This window comes from Argopecten irradians, chromosome 8 (assembly GCF_041381155.1).
Source record: "Argopecten irradians isolate NY chromosome 8, Ai_NY, whole genome shotgun sequence".
NCBI classification, from domain to species: domain Eukaryota; kingdom Metazoa; phylum Mollusca; class Bivalvia; order Pectinida; family Pectinidae; genus Argopecten; species Argopecten irradians.
In genome coordinates this window covers 34,752,665-34,776,050 of record NC_091141.1, presented here as the reverse complement: position 1 = coordinate 34,776,050, position 23,386 = coordinate 34,752,665, and the positions used below count along the sequence as shown (strand labels likewise).

At 35.7% G+C, this 23,386-nt stretch overlaps 2 protein-coding genes across 2 annotated transcripts; one reads left to right on the top strand and one right to left on the bottom strand.

Annotated features, from left to right (window-relative positions):
• Nucleotides 1–836: 836 nt before the first annotated feature.
• LOC138330204 (von Hippel-Lindau disease tumor suppressor-like) lies at nucleotides 837–5,571 on the bottom strand. The gene is made up of 2 exons (XM_069277651.1): nucleotides 5,085–5,571; nucleotides 837–3,633 (listed from the first exon to the last, which is right to left on the bottom strand). The coding sequence occupies exons 1-2, from the start codon at nucleotides 5,410–5,412 to the stop codon at nucleotides 3,116–3,118; spliced, it is 846 nt and encodes a 281-aa protein (XP_069133752.1). The 5' UTR covers nucleotides 5,413–5,571; the 3' UTR covers nucleotides 837–3,115.
• Nucleotides 5,572–6,026: 455 nt separating this feature from the next.
• On the top strand, nucleotides 6,027–21,728 carry LOC138330203 (ubiquitin-conjugating enzyme E2 T-like). The gene is made up of 6 exons (XM_069277649.1): nucleotides 6,027–6,206; nucleotides 11,930–11,999; nucleotides 12,424–12,529; nucleotides 16,445–16,543; nucleotides 20,258–20,353; nucleotides 21,233–21,728. The coding sequence occupies exons 1-6, from the start codon at nucleotides 6,098–6,100 to the stop codon at nucleotides 21,356–21,358; spliced, it is 606 nt and encodes a 201-aa protein (XP_069133750.1). The 5' UTR covers nucleotides 6,027–6,097; the 3' UTR covers nucleotides 21,359–21,728.
• The last annotated feature ends 1,658 nt before the right edge of the window (nucleotides 21,729–23,386 follow it).

The window sequence follows — 23,386 nt, the reverse complement described above, 5'->3', positions numbered from 1 at the left end:
AAATTGATGAATTTGTACATTCGCAAATATTGATATATTGATCACTATAGAACGAATATACACGTTTCCAGTTAATTAAATAGCAAAATTTCTTAACCATATATGCTTGCATGCACTGAGCAATATTGTTTATGCCGTGCTATTTCTATTGCTTTCTTATGTGTGTTTTTTGGGGTCACGTAAACAAAAGTACGGTACATGTATATCAACACATTATAGTCAAAAGTTTGTTTTTCATCGTAAGAAATAGTGATAGAGCCCATTGTGACTCATGTCAAAGCGTACCAGAAGTGATGTACTGGATGCATGAAAACTGTCTGAGTCAATTACATGCACATATGAACATGAACACAATTATATGTGCTTTTATAAGTACCTCAGAATCAAGGATTTATAAGTCTCATATACGTCCTTGCTCAGAATGTACTTGCGTGATTTACCTCTATCATGACGGAGCTAAAACGCTGTACTTTCGACACTAGAGTGTTAATCAGCTAATAATTACACAATTTCAAATTGATTTTATTATCCCAGAAAATACGAGGGGTACTAGGGTTGGACCCTGTGGCATCCCTATTACACCAACCAGCTTCTCACGGGAGCACAAGAGCTCTATACCACTACATCAATTTCATTTCATCACATCCAATGTTACATTCATTTTCTCAAAATATTACACATTTCTTTTTTTATTTACCAACAAGTCACGCTTTTAAATCTGATTGGACAAAGGATTCAACTGAAATTGAAAGTGGCGTTTTCAAATAGCAAACAAATGGCCATGAAAGAAGATCAGGAGGCAGGTATTATGATTGCACAATAAAACAAACAATGTCTGACATGGACATAATTATTAAAAAGTCAAGAAAGCAAATACAACTGTACAATAACTTGTATTCAAATATAAATACATCTGATCTTGCACTTCATTTTTAAATTACAATTAAATACTTTATCAACAATCATATTTAGTAATTAATATAAAAAAGACACTTTGTATCAATAAGTATTCATATCAAAACGTGCGTTTCTAAGACTGTATTATTTTTTAGCAAAATCAACAAATTCAAGATTTATATAAACACAAATAAATAAATAGAAAGTCTATCTATAAATATAATCATAAATTGCATAACAATATTACAACAGTAATTTAGTACAAGTATATAATTATCACAAGGACTCAACATAAATTCAACCTAATATAATGCCCAAAATATGTATGTACATACAAATGTACCAATTATGCATTCTTTTGATACTTTATCTCAAATCCCTAATTTGAAAAGGTGAAATCTCAATTAATTTCACTAACATACATTTCTCTTCACTAACATACATTTCTCTTTACCAACAAACATTTTCCTTAACTTGAGGCCTTATAACTTTTTGAAGATAAATGGCTAATTGCACTATCTAAAGTAATATTAATAATTAATTGATGTACAAACAAAATATATACTTCGACACCTTTAATATTAAAGCAGGCTAACTATCTTATATATCATACTTAAAATTGAATGAGAGTTTAATTCAACTATACATTTTTGTATCTTCATGATCAGTATTTTAGCTGAAAATATAATTGCACTTTGAGTTTGCATCAATAACTAATGAATCACCATAATCTTAAATAGAAATGAACAAATATTTATCAAAACCATGTAAAATTTAGCTCTACAAGGAGTAACCATCATGATATATCGGAGTGATTTCCCTTTGTTTTAACACAGGCCTTTGGCTCTATAGATATATGGACACCTATAGAAATGTGTGTCACAGTATTAAATATATATATATAGGTGCCCATATATATCTTTAGAGTCAAAGGCCTGTGAACATACTGTCAGTACTGAAGGAGTGAACAAAGGGAAATAACACCTATAGATCAGAATGGGAATCAGCTTTGCACTTGTTAATCTTAAACCTGATATCATACTCAATACTCCAGGGGTTACAATCACTGACATTGTATCCACCCTCATTCTCAATACTCCAGGGGTTACTATTACTGTCATTATATCCATCCCAGGACTACATCATAGTCAAAATGAAGGTAGTTCACGAGAAAAAATCTTATCAATCTATGACTTTGAAGTGTACAGAAAGATTGACGCCCAACTTCAAAGCAAAATAGTCAATCACATTGTACAGAAAGATTGACGCCCAACTTCAAAGCAAAATAGTCAATCACATTGTACAGAAAGATTGACCCCAAACTTCAAAGCAAAATAGTCAATCACATTGTGTTGTTATACAATTCTTTTGATCATATCAAAGGAGTGAACTTCCTGTTTTGTTCTGTTGCCTCCAGTTTTACTATAAGATAGTCTAGGAGTGGATATTACGTCAGTAAAAGTAAGCCCTGGAGTATCGAGGATGACCTTATATACCCTATTACATACAATGTACAAAGCAGAGTTAGCGATACATTAATGAAAACTATCACATATGTACCAGGTATACATATACCTCAGTAATTTAAACGTAATATGGAGGTTTCAATATACCAAAACGTCATGGGTAAAGTCAACTTCGCTAGCCAAGGGTATTCATCTGGGAGAGTATTGTACTGAATACCCTTGGCTATAGCTAAGTTGGGGTAAAGAACAATTTACAGTTGGTAGGCCCACCTTCCTGTGATTGTGACATCATCTTTTGACATTAATTTTGCAAAGTCACAATCACTGGAAGATGGTACTAATAAACGGTAAATGGTACCTTACCCACATCATTTTGGGATCTCAAAACTGTTGTTTTATCCCATGGGTCTCAAAACTTATAGCCCAGAGGTACTGTACATTGTTAATTAAGTCTGGTGCTAATAAAGCGCCCTGGCACACCCCTGTTAGATTACTTTTTAATGCCATTGACCCTGAGGTGGAAGACTAGGGCTAAAATAAAGATTTCACAAAAACCTGACTGTCATCCATTGACTGATTGCCATACAGTAAATAGCCATGGCTCGTGCTTACAGACACATGTGTACCTGTATTCAATAGCAAATGTTGTAGAATACACAAAATGCAAAGTCATGTGAGGTACCTGGACAGCTTAATTGACAATTGCTAAATCGTCAATTTAATTGTTTAGTAAATATGTCAATGTCTATTGTTTAAGAGATAGAACAATTGGAGACTTTTTTTGAATGAGACGACTGTCCACTAGATACAGTCTCATCCTTCTCTCCATTATCGACAACTTCTTCATCAATCTCTCCATCATTCTCAAGTTCATGTTCTTCCATCTCTCCATCATCATTTTCACTGTTAATTTCTTCTTCATCTTCTCCATCACTTTCAGTTTCACTATTAATAAGTTGTTCTCCCTCTTCTTCGTCACTTTTAATGTCAACTTGTTCTTCCCTCTCTCCATCAAGACGATGATCCCCCATTGGATATTTTTTTCCGTCCAGTTCCACCATTTTGACTAGTCCATCTTTATCGATCACATGATCTGCATGTGACCCTATACTGACCTTGAGGTGCTTATAAAGGTAGTGGACCTCATGTTTTGGACCATCTGTCAGATCAGTCAACAGTGTCCATGGCAACACATCCTCTATTGTTTTAATCTGTCCCTTTGGATATAGTTTTCTGACCTGTTGTAGGCATATTTCTTTCAATGAATACACTGCAAGAGAAAAAAGGGAAAATCATTCAAACTTTATAAAAGAAAAAATAAACAGAAATTCATTCCAATTTCATCAAAGGAAAATAACAATATTAGAGAACTTGAGAGCATATTGCAATCTAGCTTTTTTAAACCATTTTTTCTTTCTTTTTTACTCAATATGCATACTGTACTGTACATATAGGAGAATTTTATAAAGACATCTACGCATGCATACCCTTGAAATTATGTGGTCAGATGGAATGGACATGGGTATCAGAATACATAATATATAATGAAAACTTGTTCTTCAAAAAAAATAATCAGGGCATGACAGTAATTAAAATAAAATACTTTTGATAAATGTCTAAAAACACATGTATATAATTTATTATTTATACAATTACAAGTACTTTTAATATGTGTGGATTCAAAATGCCATGCAGCCAATTAGACACCTGCACTGTATACATTTCCCAAATTAATTAAATGTTTTATCATTAAGGAAATCAGGACACCAACGAAAACATTACAAATACTCTTAAATGTTATACAATGTATGAGAGACATGCAATACTTTTATAGTCATCTTAGAGTTAAATACCTCCCTTTACTTTTACTACACCGTACAATTGTTAAAATGTATGTACATGTACAAGTTCATCATGATAATTTTCTTAATTTTAAGGAATAATAAAGATGTTTAAAAGAAAATAACATGTATTATCAAAGTTATAATAACTGTAATTTTTGAATTTTAAGTAAATTTTTTTACATTTTAATTGTATGGAATACTGTATACTACATTTGTATGGCAGATTTACATGTAATTCCCCATCTAGTGTATCTGTGGTGCTGCACTGCATGTACATTGTACAATGTACAATGACATGTCAATGCACACTGTACATGTGCACATGTACACATCATACATGTACATTATGTACATTTTTTGTACATACAAATGTGTGTGTAAGTGTCATAAACTTTCGTACATGTATGTTGAAGGTGGGCACATACATGTACATGTGTACATTTTTACATTATAGCTGTAAATATATAGATATACAATGTACATTATGTACATGAGCATGACATGTTCAATGCATAGTGTTGGCTACAGATACATTTATAGTACAATAATTGTGTTCATGTGCACATGTAAAATCATTCTTCCCTAGGACAATATCTGAATGGAATAAGATCCCAGCACATATCATATCGTCCTGCTCCACTCATGAACAATTCAAGTCTGCTCTCCTGTCAGTATATACCCAATATTAAAATAAATATATCATTATCTACCGACTTTACCGGAATCGACTCAAATCCCATATCTATCTCTCATGACATTATCTTCAATTTGTTGAGTTGGTCATTACCAATTAGAAGTAGAAGAAAATAAAAATAATGTATGCTAGGCCTATATAAGAGCTACACTGCAATTTAATGACAACAATCTTCTCACGTACACGGCAAGTCAATATATATGGCAGGATATACATGCAGCTGGACTTCGTCAACTGGAGATTTTGGATTAAACACGGCACTCCCATTGATATTCAGCACGTCTCCCGTCGTAGCATCACGTGCTCCCCAGGGGTGAGTCTCATATGTGTCCATATCAATACTATCCTTATCGTTTAAAATGGCGTATTTCACAAACACTCCTTTAAAATTGTACCACAGTAACGATGCTTTCCTTCCACTTCGGTTAAAAAATTGCACCTTGACAGTAACATCGTTATTGAGCGAACGAATCACTTTTGTGTCCTCCGAATCTTCTGAAGACTCCGCCATTCTCTATCTTTGTTAAGCTTGAAAGATTTCGTCAGTACTTTCGAAAACCACACAACAGAGTTGAACAGATGACATTCGCTAAATAGATGTAGCTATATATAGGCCTACATAGCTGTAGATCTAGACCGTACAGTGTTTATTTCGACACATCGGTCACAATCACTGGGTGTAATTGGGTACCCCGTACACAGTGTCGTCTGCCCTGGTTCATATGACACACTGTAACACAAGACATTGTTATTTTTATATTTATTTGGTGTGCTACTAATGAAGGAAAGTAAGAAATATGCAAGTTGCAAACGGAACAATGAAAGTTTCAAAAATATCACATCGTAATAAAATATAAATTGAAGTATATTTCCTTACCGTGATTACCGTAGTGCGTGTTATACATTATACCCCATGAGACCAACCTCAAAACGAAAGTAGAAAAATATAAATAATTGATATAAGCGACATTATCAACAAAAAATAACTTACAACTCGTTTTGATCAAAAAATTGTTAACTGAATTTTGCCAGTGTGTTTCTAGTTTATTATATCATTATCTTTAGCACTCCGAAGAAAAATGCAACTTAGTTTTAATTTTTAATCTGTATTTATTTTGATTTGATGTAAGCGACAATAAGCGGGAAGTCTGATTGATAACAAAACGGTCTAATACTGTTGCTACTAATATTGCAGTATGCAGCGTTTAAGTAGGATGAAAAAGGAGATTCAGATGCTGTCCGAGTCACCGCCTCATGGGATATCATGTTGGCCTAAGGATGAAAAGATAGACGAGTTAGAGGCTCGTAAGTACAAGTATAATGTTACACATGCGTTACAACAGTTGTACTTACATTGTATACATGTATGTACAATGTACTACATTGTGCACACGGTGTGAACTACGAGTGGACACGGAGTGCACGAGGTTTAGACTACAGGTAGACACGGAGTGCACAAGATTTAGACTACAGGTAGACACGGAGTGCACTACGTGTGAACACGGTGTCCACTACAGGTGGACATCGTGTCCAGGTAAAATGTCCACATCCAGACCACAGACAGACTAGATGATGTGCCACAGAGATATGAGAAAATATGTATTTATTCTGCAGTCTATATGGACTTTGAAAAAAAAAAGAAATATTTATTGCTATCAGAAACATAATATTTATTGCAACATAAAAATCGCCGTTAATTACTGGAAATCATTCGTACTGTAATGTTTATTTGAATAGATACGTATAAAGTAAATGTATCAATATATATTATCATACAATTTAATTTATAAATAAGGACGTTTATTATAAGTTAAAAAAAAAAGCAAATTAACTGCGTTGCAAATTAACTGCGTACGGTAAACCACGTTCTGGTTATGTCTCATCAATGGATAGTTCAAGTCCGCATTTTCCCAGTAAAAACTATTTTTCTTAGCTAGTGATATGTAGTTTAAAGATGAAATTCTTTTTCGAACGCATAAAGTGATGAACCTTGCGTGGAGCAAGATTTTCAGTGTAAGCAAATCGTCGCCAAAGAGATATTTTGATCGGCAAAATATTTTGATTAAAAAGAATATATTGATGGGCATAACAACAGCAAGGACATATAAACATAAACAAATTAAATTCTTCATAAAATGATTAACTATGTATGTATGGAATATAAAACGGCAAGGTGCGCGAAATAGTTTTAATCCAGTCAAATGTATAATACGTATACATTTGCTACATAGAACATGGCGCGTTGCAAAGCATTGGAAAAATGAGAAATCGTCCATAAACGTTAAAAATCGGCATTGGAAATTACATTTTATTGTGTCAACCCATTGACGAACCTGTAAGCACTGGCTTAAGAAAGCAAAAATTTAGTATCGGGCATGTGGCCGCTCGTGAGCATCAACACTGTTCAAATGACCGATCGCTAAAATGCAGGTCACATGCCTGATAACAAATCAAACAGACAGAATCAAAACTTCTACCCATTTAAACTGTAGATTCATAGTAGTTGATTAGATTCTGAATTTTTCACAATTATTTTTATTCTAGAAACCTTGATAATTTGACAATATCCTATTCTGACCTTCTTTTACAAACCGCGTGATTTATGTGATAATAATGTATGATCCATGCATGTAGTATATTGTACACTTAAAATTTGCCTGCTCGAAAGGTAGACCGCTAGATCTAGGACTGCAGTTGCCATGGTCACTTGGACTTCATACTGTTCGATCAACTACACAGGTATCCGATAATGTAAATTACCTAACATAGGTCAGACTGGGGCCTGGGGCCTTCATTGGCCCCATTCAATATGTTCAGTCAGGTGTATCACAGCTTCAAATGTAACAACACCTGTATACGTACCTTATCCCAACCCAAGGAGGTCCATTTATAGCATGCTGTACTTATATAATTAGGTGGCAGCCCCTCTACATACATACAGTTCACAGTACATTGTACTCATCACACAAATACGTACAGTTATACAACAATGCTAGTCAATAGGGATATGTGTTTTAACTGGTAGTGCATTTTAATTTATTTGATAATGAAGCTTTATATATTAAAATTAAAAATAATCTAAATACGAAGTGCATAATTAACTAAAACATTTATTTCAAGATTATTGGAATATCATATTTCATCCAATATCTTTTCATTAATTTAATTTTTTTACACTGGCTTTTTACATATATCAGAAATCTGATTATCATGACTGTGTATATAAAATACCATATTACAATGTTGAATAAGTACCTAATCTAAATTAATTTTGATTATGATATATACATGTATTATTGGTAAATGTATGGTTGTGACAGATATGCTTGATTTACGCATTGTACAGCTCCCGTCAGCTCCACTTCACGGCTGCCTGTCATGACAGTAATTGAGGTGTATTCAGCATCACTTACAATATGTTTTGCCAGAGATTTAAATATTAAAATATTAAACTATTTAAATCTCTGGTTTTGCCAGCTAGTTATTACCTCATCCCAATCTCCCCCCCCCCCCCCCCCCCCCCCCCCCGGGAAACGGTGTACATGTTTTTCCCAGGCTCTACAACAAGCATGTACGTGTATGTAATAAGAATGGTACTTATGTGTTTCAAACTCATAAACCGATATGAATTTTAAACGGTAAAGTATATTTATTTGTCTTAACAAACTTCCATAGAAACAATTCTAAAATCACATTCTCATAAAGCCGTGCAAACACAGAAGGCAACGATTCTGCCCTCTGGCCATCTATCGATGGTCACCTTGAGGCACTTGTATAGCTGGATACTGTGGCTTACCTGTATGCTTGACAAGTTATAATTATTGGTCCATGACGCAATATACGGTCAAGATAACTTGCGGGGTTGGGATCATAAACATATTGTGTGTACCGGTAATTAGAATCAAAACAAGCTGAATTGGGTACTTGTAGGTAGACTAGCCACCAATTAGTGGAGGACGTCATATAGTATGAAGTGGATTTAATTCTGCATGATTTTTTAAAGACGTTCAGTTTTTAATAAAGAATATGTAATTAAGCTATTTTAAATGGCAAGAAAAATATTATAAAAGTGTATATAACTTAATGAAAGACGATCTACAAGGGTATCGCTAGACAACTGATTGATAGGCACCAAATATATTTATTTAAAAGCTATGTATTACACGGTATATGATTGTATTACTGATAGCTTGTTATAAAAGAAAAAGTGTCTCAAAAGCACATTAGGACTGGATTTTGCTGCAATTCAAAGTTGTTTTTGACTTGTGAAAATGCTTGTATTTACTATTTCATGTAAATGATATATATATATATTTATATAATGCAATTTACCCATAAAACATTTACTTTTGAAAACGTAATATAGACAATTTAAGATATGAAAAGGAAACTACTGATATAAAATTAAATAGACATATACTTAATGAATAAGAATTAATCTTTAATACTTTTGCAGTGAAAAGGTTTTATTCATATATACTAAAAAGATATCGTATTATATAGTTATGTATACTGTACATTAAATTGTAGATGTTGTAATTAAAGAAATAAACACTTAAAAATTATAATTATGTATTATTTCAAATTGAAGAACTCATTCTTCCCCGATCCCTAACTGTAACACATCACCTTGTCTGTCTAGGTCTCAATGGACCTGGACACGATGTCCACCTGTAGTGGACACCGTGTTCACACGTAGTGCACTCCGTGTCTACCTGTAGTCTAAATCTTGTGCACTCCGTGTCTACCTGTAGTCTAAATCTTGTGCACTCCGTGTCTACCTGTAGTCTAAACCTCGTGCACTCCGTGTCTACCTGTAGTCTAAACGTAGTGCACTCCGTGTGCACAAGGGTGTAACCTTTAGTCTACTTGTACTTACATTGTATACATGTATGTACAATGTACTACAATGTACATTGTACTTAAGTTACATATGTAATTAACGTTGCATTATTGTAGGTTTATTCAGTGCCTTTATAATGTACATACAAAATATATACTGTACAGTATGCGTACCGTGTACTACATATGTTGTATGTACTCCAGGGGTTACCACCACTATAACGTGATATCCACCCTGGGAGTATATTAACAGGGCTTTTCTAGGTAAATTGGGAAAAGGCCCCTGTGTGAATTTGGGAAAATTCATCGGCATATCGACATAAATGTTCTTTTGTCAAAACACAATAAAATGACCAAATATGCATTTTATCTCTCTTTATTTTGTCTTCAATGACAGATACAAATTCTATAATAGTACCTAGATTTATCTAGATGCTCCCATTGAAAATAGCCAATCTTATTAATTCTTCATTGTCTTTCCATTCAAAATATATAGAGGGAAATACAGATTCATTAAGTCCATGTTCAGTTGGAGAGAATTACAAAATTTATCTTTAATATATAATTTAAACTGCCTGATGTTACATAAAACGTTTTTAAATAGAAAAGAATTCCACCCTAAATAAAACAGAAAGGTAAATGATCAACACAGAAATTATGGCGAATAGTTTAATACACTCTGTATATTATAAAAGAAGTTTGAAAATGAACTATATTACACTAAGTATGGATTCAAACAAAATGTTTAATTTACAACTTATGTTTGACCGATTAAATAGCAGAAGAAACCTCAAAACTAGGCTGTCACTCATCGCAGTACTGGCACAACACGCTAACCATACCAAACTGAAAGTGGGCTATGTGACAAAAATACCTACAGACAGGACTTCGGATATTGTGCTTTAGGTGTTAATTAATTGGTGATTACCATTCATAATCCAATTTTCATGCCTGGTTGCTGTCTTGCGTCTGTATCTTGGTTTGTTTACCTGCATTCTCGGCCAGTCGACTCACCTGTCATGACCGCCTTTTTTTGGGTGCTTTCGATTGCAAATCCCAAAAGTGGTGGGACAATAAAATATAAGGCCAATCTAAAATATTTTCAGATTGGGAAAAAATCGATGAAATTGGGAAAATTCTAGCCTAAATTTCACTGGGAATGGGGCTGAATAATGGGGCTGAATATCGGCCCCTGAGAGACTCTAGAAAAAGCCCTGCTCAAAGTAAAACTGGTGGCAACAGAAGACATCTAGGTGATTCAATCTTTTGATGTATAAAAAGAGCGAGTCGGTGTGGTTTGTAAATAGTGTTAAATACGGTCTCCATCACTCAGCTGATGGAGCATGCTTCTTTGGCTCAGTCGGTAGAGCCGTAGCAAGGACATATATGAGAAGGATAAGTCACACTGGGTTTTGGGGGAGTACAATAAAGGAGCTTATGTGTTTGTGCACTGACCGTGATGTTGGGCGACGACTGATTTTCCTTTGATATCTGTCGGCGCAGCCTTTGATGTAGCTTGCGTGTCCGAGGGTTATATAATTACCGTCTTACTTTCTGAAGCGGAGCCGTCATTTCATGAGCTGTCGTATTTTTTAACGAAGATTAAAGACATGTCTCCTAAATCTTCCGTTCTTAAAGCAAGTGATAAACGTTGTGAAATTTAATAAACTTTACATTGGTGTTTCGTTTGACTCAATAAGACAAGTATTTGTTGAGAAAAGCGGTTTTTATTCCCGGTTCATAGGCGTCTCGCGTGGTGTTCAGTAGTGTAAAGAGACAGTCACGAATCCTTCTCACTTATAAATCCTTGGTGATAGTAACCCTTCGAGTATCAAGAATGTAGTACTGTATAAGCATTATTGTTTGCTATTTGGCACTTATAATTTCCCAAGAAGGACCCGATTTACGGGACATGCATATGTATATAACTTTGTGTATATATGTACAAGGATATGTTATGCATGCTTACAGTATTATCATGACCTACATGCATATGTACACTGTATATATACAGAATAACGTATATGTATATACTGTAACTGTAATGTACATTTTACACTAGACAAATATGCATTGTATATTAAGTCTATACAGCATTGGACATTTTATATGTAAAAATTTACATTTTAGAATGTGAACTTAAAATTAAAGACAAACAATTGGATAATTCTGTTTTTGTTTTTCAGAAATCATCGGTGGTGAGGGTACTCCTTATGAAAATGGAATATTTAAGATTGATATCCAAATTCCTGAAAGGTATATATTTAACAACTAAAATACATTTTTGTAAATATCAAAGGAGAAAAAAAATACACAGAAAACACAGAAAATTGAAATCTGTTGTCTGCATAGATTCAATATGCAGGTTTTACACATTTTTATTTATTTCTCTATGGATCCTTTTGCTTCATTTTATACCTCAATGGATACGTAAATGCCAGAATCTCAACCTGGCAATGACTCACCATATACAAATATTATGAAGTATTTTTTATGATATACAAATGTGTATAATTTAATGTAACTTGTTTTTCATGAACAAGAAGATTTTTTATCAAATGTTACATATCAGAAATATAACTTCTAAGTCAAATTTTTAAACATCATCAAAGTTTTAAACAAAATATATTTCGCTGTATTTAATTGATAGATGACTATTGTATATTTTAATTTTTCATAGGTATCCATTTGAGCCACCCAAAGTACGATTTATTACACCCATTTATCATCCTAACATTGACAATGCCGGACGGATCTGTCTTGACACCCTCAAAATGCCACCAAAGGTAAAATTGCATGTTTAACCATGCATTTACCCCTGAAATTGTATAATGGACTGGCTCAGCTACTGAAGTAGAATTGTTCAAATACATCTAAAGGGGTGAAGGAGTTAAGCATGTCTATGTCTGAGACTTTTTCATAGTTAACTATTAGAAATTTTATGGAGTTTTGTATAACAAGTACATTAGTTATAGTTTTCAAAACATCAAATGTCATTTGGTTGTCATGGTAACAAAATGAATCGTCATTATGAAATTTTAACACCGAATGGAAATTTTATATCATGGATCCTGGCTGCATGAGGTCTGAGGGAATGTTTTGGTTCTTAGTGATATCCAATACAAAAAGTCTATTTTTAACAAGAGGCTCCAAGGGCCTTAATGGTCATCTGGCTGTTGGCAGAATACAACACAGTCAACGTATACAGTAGGGCCAATACAACTTTGGATCAACACAAAAGAATCAAAAAGCCTGAAAATGCTCACCTATTCTTAAACTAAAAATCAAAGTGTTACACTTACATGTACAGCTGATCTAATGCTGCATCAACCTTCTGGCATTCCTGGATTTCAAATGCCTGGTTTTCTGCCCCTCGGTGCTCACTTGTCACTCTCCATCGTCATCAGGTAGTCGCAACTATCCTCAGATGTTTCAACCCTAAACCACGACATCCCCCAGTTCGTTGGTCAGTAGTGGTGGCCAATCCACTACTTGATAGATCCTGACTTCAATTCCAAGTCGCCCCGACGGTGCCCTAACCAGCAAGATGCTTTCTCAGCAGCTCACCAATTCTAGGAACCCCCTGCACCCAATCTCGACTGCGAACAGCCATGCCTTAAATTCCATCCTTTCTCTTTGCAATCTGCTATTAGATCTGCATACTTTAGTACTTCAAGTTCTTCCTTTCATGCGCCTCTTCACAATTTTCCTCCTAAGGTACTGTGAGCTCCATTACAAGGATAGTTCTGGACTGGTTCAATACCAGAACCATGTCTGAACATAATGCAGTCTCCACTATTGGGAAAACAAGCCTTCCATCCAAGTCCACTTTGAGCTCCCAGTCCTTTCCTTTATCCAGCAATGATATTGTAGCTGACTTCTTCCGCTCTACTGCCTCGCCTTCCTTCACAAACATCTTCATACTTCCTGGTGTTGACTTTGGGCGCTTCCTTCTTCCTTTCTTCATCTACAATGATTGCCAGTTTGCGTAGGACCTTATCGTAACGCCATCTGTAACACCCCTGTGTCAACGATGTCCAACACCCTGACGAGATGTGGGCGGGCCATTGATAGCTGGCTCCCACAGACTGACATGATGGGTAATCTGTGAGTCTCCACTGGTGAAGATTTGATGGGGACGGCAGTGTGTCTTATAACGCTCTTAACATGAATGCTATGGTCCTTCCTCCACACTTCTGACCAAGACAGTTTCCTGCTTGGCATTTCCACTTCAACCACGCCCCTTGCTTTCCCATCTCGAACAGCTTTTGTCTCACTCTTGTCTTCATCTGCTCACCCCCCTCGCTCTGAACCATCCTTCGGTTCTCTGGCATTGATTCGTTTTTCCACTGTTGAAAGTTCTACGACCCTAGTACTTGCCTTCAGTTGGACGTGTTTCCAACCACATCCCGTAGCTCCAGCATACTTTTAGCCTGGTCTACAGTACGGATGTCGATGCTAACCACTTTCTTCCTGTCCTTTTCTGGACACCTGCTGCACTGACTTTTGCATCCAAGGAGTCCCGTTATGTCATGACTAGGCGACACTTTGCTATCTTGAACTCCTCTACTACGGACGAAAGAGGTAGATTTAGTTGGTTGGATTTCCCATTCAACCCTACGAAGTAAAACCTTGTAGCACTCTAAGCCATCGGCGCAAAGAGCTGCTAACTGCTCTCTCCAATCCCTCAACTTTCGTCACTGGGGCCTCATAGATCAGCAACAACCACATCAGCATTGCCAAAACCCCATGCTGGTATATCCAAGCTTTGTACTTTCCAAGTAGTCCGCTTCCATCCACCTTTTTCATCCATGATCTTGCATGTGATACAGCCATCTTCATAGAGTTGTTATCTGACGGTGATTCATCATGCCACGTCCCTAAGCATTTGAGTGGATTGTTGACTAGTGTTGGGATTTCTTCGTCCTGCACTTTCAACTACATCTGGCAAATACGTCTCAAGACAAGGCTCCGTGACTTGCGCGGTCAATACCCATCTGGCTTGTACGTGGGATGCTGTCGTTACGGTTAGGTCATTCATAAAGCCTTTCAAGAGAGGTTGATTTATTCCAGAGTCCATCCTTGGACTTCTCGCTTCACGTTCAGCGGCCTTGGTTACCCATCTGGCTTGTACGTGGGATGCTGTCGTTACGGTTAGGTCATTCATAAAGCCTTTCAAGAGAGGTTGATTTATTCCAGAGTCCATCCTTGGACTTCTCGCTTCACGTTCAGCGGCCTTGGTTACCATAATCATTCCCATGATGAAAAGGATTCGCGATATGGTACAACCTGCCATTTTGCCCTTCTCCAGTCGGTGCCACTCTGTAGTCACCTCATCCACTGTAAAGCGGAACTGTATGTCGCTGAAGTAGCTTTTGACAATGTCTTTGATTTTTCCTGGCAGGTGGTACAGATCCGTTGCAGATTCAATGAGCTTGTGTGGGACTGATCCATTAGCATTGTCAAGGTCTAACCACACCATTGCAAGGTTAACCACACCATTGCAAGGTTCTTTTGTCCTTTCCTGTCTTTGCTTGTTTGATTAGCTGACTGAGGACGCTGACATGTTTTACACCGCCAGAAAATCCAGAAATACCTGCCTTCTCAACGGATGTGTCAATGTGGTTGTTATTGACCAGTTGTGATGCTAACATTCAGTAAATATAATGACCTGGACTGATTCAATGATGGTCTTTGCATCCTTTTCCTTAGAGAGGAAACATTCCTCATCTTTCCTCAACATTCCGGTATTACTCCCTTCTTCCATATAAGTTTCAATATTTGCCATAGCTTCCTCAACAACCGTGGACACTTCTTGTACACTCTGCAAGGAATACCATTAGGGCCAGGTGCGGATCCTTATCTGGCCTTCTTAGACACTTCTGATACTTCCTTCCATGAGAGTTCTTATTCAAATTCATTCATGGGTATTCTCGGTTGTTCCGCATCTACTTCTCTTGGGCACTTGCCTAATGGTTTTTCAAGCTGTGGATCATGGTGTGTCTCCCAAAAATGTTTTCCACTTCCTCTTTTGAACAATCGAGTCTTCCAGATTTCAAAGTTTACAAGAAAGTATTAAGTAGAAGTTTCTGATATATTTCATTACTGTGACCTTAATAGTTGATCAATGTCCTTTCAACAGATGTGGTAGCCTTTAATCCCAACATACTAGACTTTGAATGAAGGTCATTCATTTGAACAAATTTGGTATTTCATCATTCCAGTATGCTACATGCTCTCTAGCTAATAGGTTCCTCATTTATTTACAAGAAGTTTTCTAAAATATTTTTGCCTATAAGACTATTGTGGCCTTGAAAGAAGGTCAAGGTCATTCATTTGAACAAATTTGGTAGCCCTTCATCTCGGCATACTGGAGTCCCGATATCGGATCTCTAGGCCTCCTTGTTATACAGAAGAAGACGTGAAAAGATTTGAGCCTTTTTGATCAAATATTAAACAAATCTACAATATGTATATATACCATGTGGAACTCACAAAAGTATTTTTAGTATTGATTCAAAAGAAGGGCGGGTTTCAATGCATTTTACTGGAAATCATTTGTTATCAACCCTACATGTATGCATTATAGGATTTTAATGTTATCTTTATCACAACAGCTTTGTTTGGTAATTTATTCCCTTTTAATTTAATTGTTTAAATAAATAAGAACAATTTTTTAATAAAAGAAGCAATTATTACAGGGAGCGTGGAAGCCCTGTTTGAATGTTAGTACTGTTCTCACATCACTACAACTCTTAATGGCAGAACCCAACCCAGAGGATCCACTTATGACGGAAATTGTAAGTAATATATAAACTCTTTATGATTGTTATTGAGTGTGAGAAAATTATATATGCTGGCATTGTATCAAAAGAGCCATTATCATATATAAATGTGCTGAAACTGGTAAATAGTCATACAGGTACCATTATATAATTCGTCTTCTGTTTTCCACATAGTAACCCCCCTCAATAAGGCCAAATAAAAAATATTATTGTTTCCGGTAACACCCTTTAAAAATGAAGGGTTGGTAGGTAGGGATTATTTTGAAATATTTTTCTCTTCATCTAAGTTTCTTGCAGTTAAAAACTGAAATAGACTTTATTCAACGTTATATAAACCATGGATTTGATTCCCAGAGTATTATTGGTGTCTTAAATGCACAGAATTTGTACCCAAATTCCTGATTTTGTACAAAAACCCGTAAAAATAAGGTCGTTATTTGCTTGAGGGTAAAACTGATATAAAAGTTTTTGAGTAGGCACTGATTTTATAAGGTCCGTCGGGTTACCGGAAACACAAACATTTTTTGTAGGGCCTTAGGTTAGTATGGTATACTGGAGTTAGCTTGTCTGTTTTTAGATCTTCCGTCTGTCTGTCGGAAGTAAAACTTTCTCCAGACATTCTGACAACTGCCTTCTGAAAGGGTCAATTACAATGAATCTATACAGCAATACCGTATTCGCCGTAATTAGCACCCCAGGGCGCTTAATAATTGTAACATTGAGGGGCGGTTATTAATGAACCAAAATGTAAGTTGTAGACGAAAAAAGTCAGCCATATTTCAAATCTGTCTGTACCCATGGTACATCAATCTGTTACAGCAAACATGCATATGTCTTTTAACTTTGTGAGGCATTACCGTATTATGTCTTGATTCACATGTAAAAGATTCGCAGGTTAATGTAATACGGAATATACAATGCTGATGTTAGAGGCATTTCTTGTTGTAAAATGTTGTTAAATGAATGGAACCTCTGGCGCTTATACAACTTCAACTCTTCTCTAGAATAGGGAAGGGCGCTTGTTGGGGGAGGTGTGCTAATTATAGCGAATATGGTATATAGTTGGTATGCTTACGGTACTAGTTTCTTATGTTCAAGATCTTTAGCTTCGATGGGAATGATATATCTCAGTATTGTGAAATTGGATTTCTTGATAATATTGAAACATATTCCAGTATCAACGTTTTTCGCACGCATGTGATTTTCACCTTAATATACTTCATGTTGATGACAAAATGCCAATGATTTACAACCCAAGCTGCATACTGTCGCACAATAAAGCTAAATATATATGTTATATATGAACGCTGTTTTTCAGACAAGTAGACCTATGCTATATATACATATATATGATCGTTTCTTACAAGATATATGACTCTAGCTGTTAATAAGATATTAAACCTTTATCAGCCAACCCAGCAACCATTAGAATAGTTGTTTGGTAATAGCCTCTTCAAAAGAGATGCCATCAATTGGCTTGCAAGACTGAGTAAAGCCAAAAAAGCATGCATGTGTGATATTGCACCAATGGAACAATTATTAAGGAATCAAACTTGAGAACTACATGTTATACAATGGGTACACTTAAAGTTATTGGAAAATCAATATCTGTATATCTAATGCTGGTGAGATGCTGACAGTCCCCATTGTACTTTTTTACTCACAGACGAAAACTGGGATGTTGGACAAGTTCATATTGTCTGTATTGTCGCTATTGGTTTTTTTATCTTTTATACGTCATTTTAAGTATTACAACATGGCTATTAAATGTTCATTTGTTCGTTTATCGGCTGGCTATATTTGTCTAAAATGTGCCAATTACCGTCCTATAATGTCGGATTTTTGTCACCACTGCTTGGTGCTTAGGACGTGGTTTATCTGACGGTAGTCCCATCGGGGTACATATAGACTAGATTTGTAGCTACATTAAAGTTGTCATTCTGTTTTATTGTAGTTTTATAACCTAACAAGTAAATTTATTACTCTTACTGTTGTTCATGTACATGTAACTCGTCTGAATGTTCAACTGAGAGGCACATTATTTGTGAATCAAAGAATCTTCTATATATGGGAACTATTATATATGGTTCCACACTCTCTTATTTTCAAAGGTGTGGTAATAATATTGTCCATTCATATTTCTCTCTCATGTACATGTATACTGGACGAAACAAGATGGTCCTATTTTGCACAATACATCTCAAAATAAATTTTATTCCTTTACAAAATTAATCATGTATTAAAGTGAATAGTCGGGCCAAGAAAACCAGTCTAAATGCTTTCACAGGCCTTCCAAAAGTTCTCATATTAATACGACGGTCAAGTTCTGCTTACGTTTCCCAGTTCTGACCACTGAAATAAAGAAAGTTGAAAGCATTGAAAGCGAGGCTGCGTGGAAATGTAACCACGGACATAGTCAGCCGGGAGGACGTTTTAGGATTGCTATACTTTAAATTAATTTCTTCGTACGCAGACAGATTTTGACGAGAGATTTTATTTTTCTATTTCATAAGAAGTTATACTGGATACATTCACACCATTTTTACCGACTTTAGCCATCCTTGCCCGACTGTTCACTTTAAGGTCAACAAATATTTTATATTTTAATTTTAAAGATGTTACAAGTAGGGAGTATGTATCAAGAGAAAGATAAATTAGAATTTTTTAGTGAAAATAACATGTAGTAACAATATAAGATCATGACACATACCAGTTGTATTTGTAAATTAAATTGTAGGAAACAAGAAGAACTAAACTACTACTGTACATAACCACATTGGATTCTCATACAACGTTAAAGATGCTTCACCGCTGACAAATGGTATTTTAACTATCAAAAACAGAACCAGACGATTTAGTATTTTTCTTCAGTTACAAAAGTTACTAACTTTACGCCATTACCACCGTTGAAAAGTCTGTGCTTCCTATCTTTCTTCAAGATACAGATAAAAATAATCAATTGTCCCCCCCCCCCCCCCCCCCCCAAAAAAAAAAAATAAATAATTACCACCATTGAAACGTTTGGGCTTCTAATTTTGTTTTCAGTTAAAAATATCAAAAATAATTAATTGAATCCCGAAAAAATTCCGTGGCAATATATACCATATTAAATGAAGTACTGATTGCCCATGCACCAAAGGCAAAATAAATTATTTTATATATTATTTTTTTGTGTGTGTGTTAATTAGACATATATATATATGATTAAACACCAATTATTGTTCAAATAATGAATATCATTTATGCTCTGTGGTGGAGCATCTTTAATAGAAAACCAACATGATTTGGTTAGGTAGTTGTCTCCATTACTATGCAGTTGTCATACCTTCTGAATGGGACTTAAACTAGTTTGGTGGAAAGCTAAAAATAGTCACTTTATCTACCCTCTCATATTAAGCCCATATTTCAGTTTCATGATGTTAGAGTTTTCTGCTCTTGGAGGTTACAGATTTCAATTGTTACGTCATTTCTAGTTTGATCTGAATGAGGAAAAAGGATAATGTCCTTTTGGGGGTCACCTCAGCATGACCCCCTAATGTTACATGTAGCAAGTCAGGGTGTCGCCTACGAAGGTTCCGGAAGTTACATTCATACAATAGCAAGAAGCAAGAATGGACCCAATGATATTCAAAAATAAGAAAAAATAATGCAAATTTTGTAATTGAATTGACTGGTATTTTATTTGTAATGTAATGTCATAATAATGTCTTTCTTTCTTTATATTTTCAGTCCAATGAATTTAAATACAACAAACCATTGTTCCTGCAGCATGCAAAAGAGTGGACAAAACAACATGCTATGCCAAAGGTCACTATACCTGACCAGGTAATGGATCTGTGTTTTTCTCTCCTTTCATTATTTGTCAGAATAAGCCTGTCACGGACAATAAGCCTGTGCATGGTACCTATTAATTACATGCACAAGCAAGTTCTCTTTTAAAGTCCCTAGTCGTAATTTACGTTCAAGTTGTTCCAATCGGTTTTATTGCTACCGTGGTGTATAGTTAATGTGAGAAAATACAGTATCTTAAACCGAATGCAATCTAGTTTTAATGGTATTAACTCTGCGTCTGACTGTGATATGTTTTGTTTATCCATTGTACCATTTAAAACCCGTTTAAAGACAGTCTTACATTAGTTTGTAACTGGACGTTACTTCTGTTTCTCTTTTACATATTACTTAACTGTGATATTTTATATTAATGTTAAATGTATTGATTTGTTACCCGTTCTGTAAGTGGTGGACCTCCTGGTCTATTAATTTGGAAATAATAAATATAGAAAGAAGGTCTTATTATGACATAACTATGATTAAATGACGTTTCGTGCTTTATATCATTTTTAATGTCTGGATTCAAAGACTTAATCATGGAGCAGAAAAGTCCTAATTTCATCAAATATGCTTTAGAAAATGATGGCATATGAATAGAGAAATCTTTCAAGGATAGAAATATTCTTTCAGACCTGCAGTAATGACCGATCGTAGTGAAAGCAAAAGAAGTACAGTACATGTATTTGTAACCCTGATCGAGCAAAATTGGACACAGGGGAGAACCTATTGACTTTGATAGAATCTTTCAGGGACATGCCAAGTAGATTGAGAAATATTATTCAGCCTCGGGTACTATTCATATCAGGTCCATAAATCCGAGGTATTCTTCACCTGAAGTCCATAATTGTATATTTTGATTATCTTTTTTTTCAGCTACCAAAATCTGAGGAACTTAAAAGTGGACAGGAAAATACACTACCAACGTTGAGAGGAAAACATGAACCATCTTTTGAGAAGCAACCCATAGCGGACATTACAAATAAAAAACCTAGGAGATGATGAGGGGTTCGAAAATGAAATTATGCGATTTTGACATTATAGGATAATCATTGTTTCAAAAGTGTTGATTCGAGAAACACAAATATGGAGTGAAAACATTTATTGCTGAAGAGTCTAAAGTCTAGAGAATAGAAATGTACTGCTTCATAAGAGGATTAATTCCATACGTTTTCATTGTGAAAGACCTGATATTCATTTCACTCAATATTTGAATACATTGAATTCAGAATAGACAATCCCTGAAAATGGACAAGGATACGGCTTACTATTTTCAAGTGATGTTCCTTTTGAAATGTGAGGCAATGCATTTATTGGCATTGACAAATGTATTGAAATTTATAAAAGTTACCAAAGGTTTCACATCATATAATCATGGTTGTCATATTCTTACCAATAGGCATATAGAATGGAAGTTTTCTCACATAGAAATATGTCATGTTCTAGTGTTCTTTTGAGAAAGTTACATCATAGGACCCATCGTCGTTATTGCTGGAATATGTCTATTTGTTTCTGTATGTTAGATATGCTCTGCTCCACTCATCTTTCATCAAAAGTACATGTTATATATAAGATATATACTGCCAGTGATCAGAATATTATGAATCTCATTACACAGGGAACTGGTACAAATTTACAACCAATGGTATAACCTAGTCAAATATCAAAGAAACACAATTTAACTAAGGATGACAATTTATTGACTCGTGCCCTATCCGGGCCTCGAACTCACGATCTACAGCACCCAATCGCCATGCCAAACATACCTGCGCCTTCTACCACTGCGCCACATCTACATCCCCCAAAAAGGATGTTTCTGTGACGAAGTGATAGTCAGATCGATATGCTGACATGATCACTTTGGAAATTGATCCAAAGATTTAATTTGGCAATTTCCACAGTGATCATGTCAGCAACGTGCCAATTCGACACGTCGCATTATTCCAATTAATATAAGTTAGCCACGGTCACCAGAAAACGAGTCTTAAGTAGAGCGGGCGGCATGTCAACGTAAAACTGCTCTCTCAATTTCTCACACTGTTTGAAGATGTACTGACACTTTATTAAAACACGGGACAGAATTTCGAACCTGTTACATGAGGTTGATTTGGCGCTTGTGACCAGGATTAAAAGAATTAAAAGAAGAAGAAAAAACCAGACAAACACACAACAGAAGTGTTAATACAGAACACAGATTGCTAACGACAATTTGCCTTACCATCTACGACACAAACCTTCACAATCTACCGTACCCGGATTCGTTTTCCCAGTACCTGCCAAACATCTAGGGGTAAGTGCCTTTTACGTTAACTTGCCTCATCTCAAATAATGGCCGAATCAGAAATAGGTGCATTAATAAGGGGAATGTCGTTTGACATCAGAAACATGGGAACAGCGATTTCCGTTCAGAGTCTAGCCCAATTTGTCATCCCCTTTGATGGTGATCGAAGAAAATATAGGGAATGGGTGAAATCCATAGAAAGGTACGCAGCCATTTACCAGACCCATATTGACCGAGTAAAATTCTTGGCGTTCCTTACAGATACATTTAACAGAAAGTCCTAACGGAAATTGGGCAGAATTAAAACAACAATTGCAAATAAGATTCTCCGAAATAGCTGACACGGTCTCATCAGCAACTCCTAGTCGAAAGTCGACGGGTATATGGAAGAAGTGGTCTTCGATGGCTCAGGTGGTTCCTTGGCGATGAAAGGAACTCTTGGATTAATGGTCTCCCCTTAAAGTGTACCCCGACCGTCGCCAACTGCTATCTCGTAGCTGGGTACAGCCTTAACGTTCACTCTACCATATCTCAATTTGGCCAACCAGTGTTTATCTGTTTTTAATCTACAATAACAGTAGAAGTATATCCCCACCCCTATATTTTCTTCGATCACCATTAAATGGGGTGACAAATTGGGCTAGACTCTGAAAGAACGGAAATCGCTGTTCCCATGTTTCTGATGTCAAACGGCATCCCCCTTATTAATGCACCTATTTCTAGTTCGGCCATTATTTGAGATGAGGCAA

Excerpts from the sequence above, each read along its gene's own strand:
- LOC138330204 (XM_069277651.1), bottom strand. The coding sequence starts at position 5,412 with ATGGCGGAGTCTTCAGAAGATTCGGAGGACACAAAAGTGATTCGTTCG. Across the intron at positions 3,634-5,084 it reads CATATATATTGACTTGCCGT|TGTATTCATTGAAAGAAATA; the intron begins GTACGTGAGAAG and ends TTTCTCTTGCAG.
- LOC138330203 (XM_069277649.1), top strand. The coding sequence starts at position 6,098 with ATGCAGCGTTTAAGTAGGATGAAAAAGGAGATTCAGATGCTGTCCGAG. Across the intron at positions 12,000-12,423 it reads GATATCCAAATTCCTGAAAG|GTATCCATTTGAGCCACCCA; the intron begins GTATATATTTAA and ends AATTTTTCATAG. Across the intron at positions 20,354-21,232 it reads AGGTCACTATACCTGACCAG|CTACCAAAATCTGAGGAACT; the intron begins GTAATGGATCTG and ends CTTTTTTTTCAG.